Raw genomic sequence first — 9658 nt, forward strand, 5'->3', positions numbered from 1 at the left:
TGAAGTATTGAATGTGTAATAATCAGCTTAAGGATGAATTACGACCCCGTAATTCATAAAGGGCAATACGACCTCGTAATTGCAGGGTCAATTACGAGGTGGGACACATGTTACGACCTCGCAAAGGTGTCGAGCTAGATCTAAAATGTGAGGTCGACTCGCAGACGCCCAGATCGTGTATTCCCTATATATATCGAACCCTAACAAAGATTAGGGTTGAAGTTGTTGAAATTTCGAGCATATACTGCAGGTTAAGTCGTCAAAGGATAGTTCAGCTAGCCTGAAGAAGATCTACGAGGTAGCAGATAATCTAGAGGCTTTGTTGTGAATCACCAAGTTATAAAGAGGGATTCCGCATCTCTAAATAATTGGAGCAAACTATTAACGATCCGTTTCAAGGGGACTTACAAGTGGTATCAATGCCTCTTGGTTTCATACTATAAGGTTATAGTTTGTTGGTGATAGACAACATTTGTTAAGGGTTTTTTAGACGTGATTCTTTCACGAGTTTAAGACCAGAAACATGTATCTTGATCTCTATTGGTATTTGTAGCAGTCGAAAAGGTGTTTTGGGGTGTTAGGGTTTCGAATTCAAGAGAATTAAAGGTTTCAGCATCATTTGCGCCCTCGCGGGCTCGTATTACCTCATCCAGCTCGTATTGCGATCCGGGTAGCTAATTAAGACCTCGTCAGTTCAATTGCGACCTCGTATTTCATTTGCGACCCCGTGAGCTCTTTAAGACCTCGTCAGTTCAATTACGATCTCGAGTGTTTAATTGCGACCTCGTATTTCTTTACGACCTCGAGAATTTTTACGACCTTGTTATTTTTGAATAGTTCGTGAATTTTGCTAGCTCGGAGAAAATGACGTCTCAGCTCCTGTCCTTTCTTTGCCTAATTTTGATCACTCTTTGAGCTTGATTGTGATGATAGTGGTGTTGGCATTGGAGCTGTGTTGATACAAGATAAAAAACCAGTTGCCTACTTTAGTGAGAAGCTGAATGGATCCAAGCTGAATTATAATACTTATGATAAGGAGTTCTAAGCCATTATTCGAGCTGTTGATCATTGGTCTCACTACTTAAAACCAAAGCAGTTTGTTTTGTATTCTGATCATGAAGCTCTCAAGTGCATTAATGGGCAGCACAAGCTGAATCAAAGACATGCTAAAGGGGTTGAGTTTCTGCAAACGTATTCTTTTGCCTCCAAGCATAAGACTGGTTCTTCTAATGTTGTTGCTGATGCTCTTTCAAGAAGACATTCGATGCTATCTTTTTTGGAGTCTAGGGTTCTTGGATTTTCATTTCTCAAGGAATTGTATCAAACTGATCCAGATTTTGGCTCTATTATTTGTTCATCTCCAAATGAAGCTAAAGGGCCTTATGTTATTCAAGATGGATTTCTGTTCAAGAATGGTAAGCTGTGTATCCCAGAAGGCTCTATCAGAGATTTGTTGATTAGAGAAGCACATGGATGAGGTTTGACTGGTCATTTTGGCATTACTAAAACTATGGAAATTCTGGGTGAACATTTCATTGGCCTTCTATGGTAAAAGATGTGCAAGATATAGTCAAGAGATGCTCTACTTGTCAGCAAGCTGTAACATCCCAAACTTTTTATTTAACAGTTGACTTGAGTCCTTAAGTCAGCATAACATGTCCGTTAACGTGCTATATGTGTGAGGCTTGAATGCCTTAATGATTGGTGTATGTAGTTATATGCCTTTCGAGGTGCTTGAAGTGTTTAATGAGTTGTAGGTAGCCCCTATAGGTGTTTTGGGCTAATATTGAGATGTTTGGAAGCTTAAGGACCAGTTTTCACATAGGGTGAAATTCAAAAACGGGATTAGGGTCAAGGAGCAAGTCTTTAGCTTCTAATCACTCATATTATTCTTTTCTCTTGAGCCCTAACCACCCCCTTCACATCTATGGTCGATCTAGAGCTTCGGTTGAGGAAATCATAATGATTTCGCTTGTGTAATCACCCTTTGAATGAGTCCAGGCCTTAGGTATCTATTGTAATTCATTATTATGTGATTTGCAAGTCTCCAAATGGTAGTAAGGTCTGGGTTTGAGTCTAGGGTTTGAATAAATGATTTGCTAATCGAAATCTAACGTTTTCGGGTGATTAAAAATCACCATAACGTTTGAAATCAAGTCTTGAATCAATTGATGTTTTCATAGCAGTAAATAGGCTTGAAATAGGCCATTTTTATGTTTATTGGTCGTTCATGGGGTGTGGATTGGGTTGGAATTCGTTTGGGATTGAAAAACAATGGGTTTTTCCCATCCAGCAGTAGGTGCGGTGCACTGACTTGTCCCGAGGGGAGGTGCTGTGTTCTGGTGCAGCACACCTGGTGGTAGTCATTGGGGGTGCAGCGCACCCATCATCTAGGTGCGGCGCACCTAGTGTATTTTGCTGAGTTTTGTCATTCGATGCTTAGATCATTCGTGCTTCATTATAGGTTGTCGGGAGAATAATGTTGATACAGATGGGAAGAATGACATTTTACATGTTGCTGATGCGAAGGGAAATTAACCGGTCATGGATGATAATTGCAAGAAAAAACCTGAATTCTCTTTTGCTCCAACCCAACTTGATCCACTTGTGGAGGATGTGGGTTTTGGAAAACAACCTGATCGATATAAGGAAACAAATGAGAAAAACATTAAGCAGCCTGTTGATACGACTGTTGAAGGAGAAAAGACTCAGGAGAAGATATCGTATGCTGCCAAACTCAAAGCTAATTCTCTGAAAAAGGTCAACAATTTCAGGAAAATAGATAATCCAGTTGCTAAGGAGGGATTTGATGTTGTTTTGCCGAAAGAATTTGTTTGAATGGTCCAGAATAAATTTGCACCTTGTTTGGTTACTTCTTAGGTAAACGTCTAGCATACCCGGTGGTTGAATACTATGCTAAGACATATTGGACAAAGTTTGGTTTGCAAAAAATAATGATGAACGCAAATCGGTTCTTTTTTTTCAAGTTTAATGATAAGGGGATGGTTGATGTACTAGAGGGTGGTCCATGGTTGATACGTAGTATGCCAGTTTTTCTTTAATATTTGGTCTCCAAGTGCCAAACTTTAGAAGGATGATGTTAAGGATATTGCAGTTTGGGTGAAAATTCATGATGTTCCAATTGCTGCATACACGGATGAGGGATTGAGTATTATTGCTTCTAAACTTGGTAACCCAAAGATGCTGGATAGTTATACATCTGATATGTGTTTGGAGTCCTGGGGAAGAAGTAGTTATGCACGTGCATTAATAGAAATATCAGCTTCAAGTGAATTTGCTAATGATTTATCAATTGCGATACCGGACTTGGAAGGTGATGGGTACTCAAAGGAGATTATGCGAGTTGAGTATGAGTGGAAACCACCACGATGTGCTGCATGTTGTGTATTCGGCCATGAGGGGAATCAATGCCCTAAAGCTCCTAAAAAGGTTCCGAACCAAGGCATTCCTCCAGTGGTTGATGCAGATGGGTTTCAAAAGGTAGGAAAAAAAGAAAGACAATCCTAATAAGGGGTTTTATATGAATAACCGAAGCAAAAGGTGGTATATAGACCCGTCAGCAATCAGCCTAAACCCAATAATGGTGCATCTACCTCGACATCTTCTGCTAAGGGTAACATTGAAACGAAGAACTCTTATGATCTCCTGTCAGATTATGGAAAGGGGTTTAATGACCCACTCTTCACTTCTCCATCGGAAGAAGAGGCTAGGAAGCAAACAAAAGGTTATGATTCAGATGAAGATGAGGTTGCTACGATATTTTATGAGTCGGCTCAATATATGGCTAATGTTGATAGGCCTGAGGATACTGTAAAGGGGGCAAGCACTCCCTCTGACAAGGTGTCCAATGGGTAGTATAGCTTCCTAGAATATAAGGGGATTGAACCGTCCCCTGAAACAAAAGGAGGTTCGTTTTGTGATGGAAGAACACCGTTTATCTGTTTGTGCTATAATGGAATTCCATGTGGATTCTTCGTCTCTTGTTAATGTATGTAGGAAGGTATGCCCGTTGTGGGATTGGAATTCGAATGCTAGTGCTTGTGATAAGGGTACACGAATCATTGTTGGTTGGAATAGTGTACTCGTTGATGTTATGGTAATCTCTTAGACGGATCAGGTTATGCATGTTCAGATTATATTTAAACTTGAGCAAAAGGCTCTCTTTTGTTCCTTTGTATATGCTGATAATTATTATATGAAGAGACGTGAACTATGGCAAAACTTGTGTGTACATAAGGTCTTTATCCATGATCGTCCTTGGGTAATTCTTGGAGACTTTAATTCTGCTCTGTATCTAGAAGATAGCCTTCATGGCTCTTCTTCTATTAGTATTGGAATGCGTAAGTTTAGAGAGTGTGTAGAGAGGATAGAGGTCTTTGACATTAATTATTCGGGAGTCTACTTTACTTGGAACCAGAAACCGAGGAATGGCAATGGTATTTTCAAGAAAATTGATAGGGTTATGGGTAATGTGGGCTTCATTGATGCTTTTCCTTCTGCATGTGCGCTATTTTAGCCTAATAGAGTTTCGGATCACTCTCCTTGTGTTCTCAAACTACCTTCATTATCACATAGTAGGCCTAAAGCATTTAAATTTGCTAACTTCTTGGCTAAGAAACCTGAGTTTCTTCCTTTAATGAGGTAACATTGGATTGATTTGTATAAGGGGCATCATATATTCATAGTAGTTAAGATGTTGAGAGCTATGAAAGCACCCATGCGTTGTCTCCTTTTTAAGCAAGGGAATCTTCATGTTAAGGTTTCTCAAGCTAGGGAGGATCTAGATGAAGTTCAGCATGCAATTGATGGTGATCCCTTAAACCCTCAACTGCAAGTAAAGGAAGTGAGGTGCCTACAGGTGTTTCGTGATGCTTCTATGGATGAAGAGATGTTTCTTAAACAGAAATCAAAAATCGAATGGCTTAAGGCGGGAGACTCTAACTCTTCTTTTTTTCATAATTCTATTAAATGCAGGAACCATATGAGCCGAATTGCAGTTATAAAGGATGCTAATGGAACTACTCATGAAGGTGGAGAGGCTATTCGGATTTTGGTGGATCATTACTCACATTTTTTGGGATCAGAAGGTGTTATTAATTTGACACCAAGTGAATCTTTATTCACTAAACGATTGTCACAACAAAAAGCTAAGGCAATGATTCGAAGAGTTTCTGATGAAGAGATGAAGGCTGCCATGTTTGCTATTGGTGATAATAAAGCACCTGGCCCTGATGGGTTTTCTTCGGCTTTTTTCAAAGAAGCATGGGAGGTTGTTGGAAAAGATGTTTCTCCTGCTATCCATGATTTATTCTGTTCGGCCAGAATGCTCCAAGAAATCAATCATACGTTTCTTGCGTTAGTTCCTAAGGTACCTACTCCTCTAAGGTGATTACCGACCTATCTCTTGTTGTAACACTATTTATAAGTGTATTAGCAAAATCTTAACCAACAGAATTAAGGAAGGATTGAATGATTTGGTTAGTTTGAACCAATCTGCTTTTGTCCCGGGAAGAAATATTTTTGATAATATTCTTTTAACCCAAGAGTTAATGCAGAATTACCACCGTAATGTTGGTCCTCCAAGATGTACATTCAAAATTGAAATTCAGAAAGCTTATGACACGGTTGATTGGGGTTTTTTGAAGTGGATTCTGGTGGGATTTGGCTTTCATCCCATTATGATTAACTGGATCATTGAATGTGTGACGACTACTTCCTTTTCGCTTAGTATTAATGGGAATATTCATGGATACTTCAAAGGTGGTAGGGGACTTCGCCAGGGGGATCCTATGTCACCCTATTTGTTTACACTGGTTATGGAGGTTCTTACTTTGTTGCTGCATAAGGCCTCGGCCAATTCTGATTTCAGGTTCCATAATAGGTGTGAAAAACAAGGAGTTATCGATTTGTGCTTTGCTGATGATCTGTTCATTTTTGCTCGTGGGGAGGCTAATTCGGCTAGAATTATTTCGGATGCTCTGAATGATTTCCAAAACATGTCTGGATTGGTGCCAAGTTTGCCTAAGAGTACGGTATTCCTCTCTAATGTCCCGAATCATGTAAAAAATGCTATTTTAGAGATCATGCCATTCGAACATGGTGAACTACCTGTTAAGTACTTGGGTGTACCTCTTGTCTCTTCTAGACTTTTATATAAAGATTGTAAGATTTTAGTGGAAAAGATGGAGAACCGAATCACAAATTGGCGCAATAAATTCCTTTCCTTCGCAGGTAGGCTGCAATTAATGACCTTTGGAGTCTTATCTTCTTTACATGTGTATTGGGCGTCTATGTTTATTCTCCCGTCTCGTGTTATTAATGACCTTGAGAAGTTAATGCGTGCTTTCATTTGGAGTCAAGGCCCTATGAAAAAGGGTAAGGCTAAGGTTTCGTGGACTTTAGTGTGTTTACCCAAGTGTGAAGGAGGTTTAAGGATTTGCCATATCTCGGTGGTCAATAAATCTTTGATTTCAAAGCATATTTGGAGTATACTCACCAATAGAAAGTCCTTATGGGTACAATGGATACACTCATATAGGTTGAAAGATCGTAATTTTTGGGATATTCCAATTAAGTCAGGTTGTAGCTGGGGTTGGCGGAAAATTGGCTTCGGGATGAATTACGACCGTTTGTTTGGTTGGAGATAGGTAATGGCTCGTCAACTTCGGTTTGGTTTGATAAGTGGTGTAATGAGGGTCCCTTGTGTAACTTTATCTCCCCTAGACAAATCACACGAGTGGGGTTCACTTTGAATACAATGATTATTGATGTTATTCGAAATGATTGTTGGACTTGGCCTCAAGCTTGGTATTCTCCTTTCCCGGTTTTAATTAATATCCCTGTTGTTCCTCTCATTCAGACGAAAACAGATTCTATAGTGTGGAAAGATCATTACCTTAATCAGGTCCCATTCTCTTCCTCTGTGGTTTGGGAGTCTATTTGTGATCGAAAGATGGCAGTACCTTGGGCTAAATTGGTATGGTTCTCCCAATGTATCCCCCGACATTCATTTCTGCTATGGTTAGTTTTAAATAGGAAATTAAAGACACAGGACATGATGCAAAAATGGGGGGCTAGAGGGAATATGAACCTTAATCTTTTATGTTGTCTGTTATGCAAAAGGGGGTCGGATTCACATGAACACCTTTTCTTTGAATGCATCTTCTCTTCACAGATTTGGAATGCTATCAAAGGATTAGCTGATATGGCTCATCTCTCACCTGTTTGGGCTGATATTATGACCTGGATGATCCCAAGATCACATGTTAAATTTGCTCGGAGTGTGGTTGGTCGACTTTTACTAGCTGCCTCTTCATACTTCATTTGGCAAGAAAGGAATAGCCGATTGTTTACTAATAAGACTTGATTGGCTGATGTGCTTATTAAGTTAATTACCTCTACTGTTCGGATGAAGTTGGCTACATTGCGGTTCAAGAACTCTACCCAAGTGGAAAGGCTTTTGAATGGATGGTTGCTACTAGTGAACGCTTTATTAGCAGAAGATGAAGACGATGCATGATTTGTAGTTATTTTTGGTTCTGTTTTGCTCGTTGTAGTAGTTAATCTTGCATTCCTTGTTTGCTTTTTTTGCTTGATCACATACGTTTGGCATGTCAAGATATGGACGGATGTGACATTCAGTCACATTACTTGTACCTTTATTTGTGTTGATATATATAATCATCGGGAGTGACGGCCTTACCGGAAAAAAAAAGTACGTATCAAGCACCGTAAGCTTATTTTAAGTTGTGGTGAGCCCGTATAAGGTAAGATACACTACTTTGACACGCTGAGAGTTCAACAAAAACATAGTTTTCATATAATAACTTCCCAAATGGTATCTTATTTGCTTATGGGTATTCGGGATTATACGGGAGGTGATATGGGCTATGTAGATGCTATGAAAGCTTGAAATGCTACCCCAATGATACGTATTGATATGAGATGCTATGTATGCTTAATAGATGATATGATATGAGATGATATGTTCTTAGATGATAGGCCATGAACTGCTATGCAATGCTTGAGATGTTATGAAATACGATATGTGATTAAATGTGTTATGCAATGAAAGATGATATGTAATTATATATGCAATGCAATGACATATGATGAATAACGATATGAGATATATGATAATGTACGTCATGTGACCATGCTTGATATGTAATGATGCTTAATATGTAAATGTGCATGTGTGAATGTGAATGTGAGATATGATGATTACATGGCTTGTACATCTAGTTCACTAGACTTTGTAAGTTGCCATGACACGTGCACGTGTAAGGGCCCAAACGTTAATGAGATGTGATGTGATATGTGATTAACGTTTAGGTAACATGAACACCTAAACTATATGTGATGAAAATGCTCGAGCTATTTTACAGAGATGAAAGTGTTAAGCTTACCCGTACGTGCCTTTTCCAGGGTAGTACGTTTGATGTGGTTGCTTGGGTGGCACCTTGCAACGAGGTACAACGTGATGAGTAATACAGGAGGTCTTACCAACCCCACTTGTCTTGAACATACGGATTACTCAGGGATTGGCTTGTCATTCCTTAACGACATTGTTGTACATCCGTAAGGTTGTCTATCCAGTCGGGTGTGACTTATGTCACACTTACAAAGATGTATATGTTATATGAGATGCGTAACTCATGTCACAACGATAAAGATGTTTAGATGTCATATGTGGAGATGCAAAAGATGACTACGCACATTTAGGATGACCCATCCTAATATGAAAGATGTTGATGCTATGATATGTATGTGAGATGATATGTTTGATGATATGTGCCTTAACGACTTAATATGACTTTTATATAATGTTTTAAATGGACAAATATTTTATAAACTACATGTTATCTTACTTAGCTAATTCGTTAGCTAACACTTGCTCTTTTAAAATGTGTTGTGCCCTCAGGTCCAACAATAGTGAGCAGGTTGATGTGAGAAGATGTGAGGCATGGGTAGAGGATCTTGAAGCTGGTTATAGTTTACCCATAGTGGCTGCTCACATTAGACATTCATTTATGTCTAGATATTTATGATTTGTATTCACTATAATGTCGGTTGTTTAATGTTGGGCAACCAATGGATTTCCATTTAGACTTGTTTTGATGATATGGCTAGTAACACCATTTTATGAATAAACCAAACAGATTTTGCTAGTTTGGACTTTTGAAGTTTAATTCCGCTTTCTTTTAACGCCGTTAGGCGAATGTTTTTGGAAATCCATATTTTTAAATGACGGGTGTTACAAGCTAAGTCTACTTTTCACAAGGGTTTGTATACCCCTCTTCTAGTTCCTAATCAGCCTTGGGAAGATCTAAGTATGGATTTTATTGTTGCTTTACCTAGGACTCAACGTGGCAAAGATTCTATAATGATGGTAGTTGATAGATTCTCAAAGATGGCTCATTTCATTCCTTGCCACACTACTAATGATGCCACCAAAGTAGCAGCTTTATTCCTTGAAGAGATAGTTCGACTTCATGGAATTCCAAAAACTATTGTCTCGGATCGAGATGTAAAGTTTTTAGAGTTATATTTGGAAGACATTGTGGAAGCTGATGGGTACAAAGCTGTTATTTAGCACTTCTCACCATCCCCAAACTGATGGTCAGACTGAAGTAAC

General features: G+C 39.0%; 1 protein-coding gene across 1 annotated transcript; it reads left to right on the plus strand.

Moving 5' to 3' along the window:
• Positions 1 to 4726: 4726 nt before the first annotated feature.
• LOC122601295 lies at positions 4727 to 7540 on the plus strand. Its single transcript, XM_043774060.1, has 5 exons — positions 4727 to 5389; positions 5577 to 6407; positions 6881 to 6997; positions 7196 to 7306; positions 7409 to 7540. Exons 1-5 carry the CDS (start codon positions 4727 to 4729, stop codon positions 7538 to 7540), a joined length of 1854 nt encoding a protein of 617 aa, XP_043629995.1.
• Positions 7541 to 9658: the final 2118 nt, after the last annotated feature.

Source organism: Erigeron canadensis, chromosome 5 (assembly GCF_010389155.1).
Source record: "Erigeron canadensis isolate Cc75 chromosome 5, C_canadensis_v1, whole genome shotgun sequence".
Lineage (NCBI taxonomy): Eukaryota > Viridiplantae > Streptophyta > Magnoliopsida > Asterales > Asteraceae > Erigeron > Erigeron canadensis.

Bases quoted from the DNA above. Each gene is read 5' to 3' on its own strand.
- LOC122601295 (XM_043774060.1), top strand. From the start codon at position 4,727: ATGAAAGCACCCATGCGTTGTCTCCTTTTTAAGCAAGGGAATCTTCAT. The intron at 6,408-6,880 runs GTTTCGTGGACT...CCTCTCATTCAG, and splicing joins TGAAAAAGGGTAAGGCTAAG to ACGAAAACAGATTCTATAGT. The intron at 6,998-7,195 runs GTATGGTTCTCC...TTCTCTTCACAG, and splicing joins CAGTACCTTGGGCTAAATTG to ATTTGGAATGCTATCAAAGG.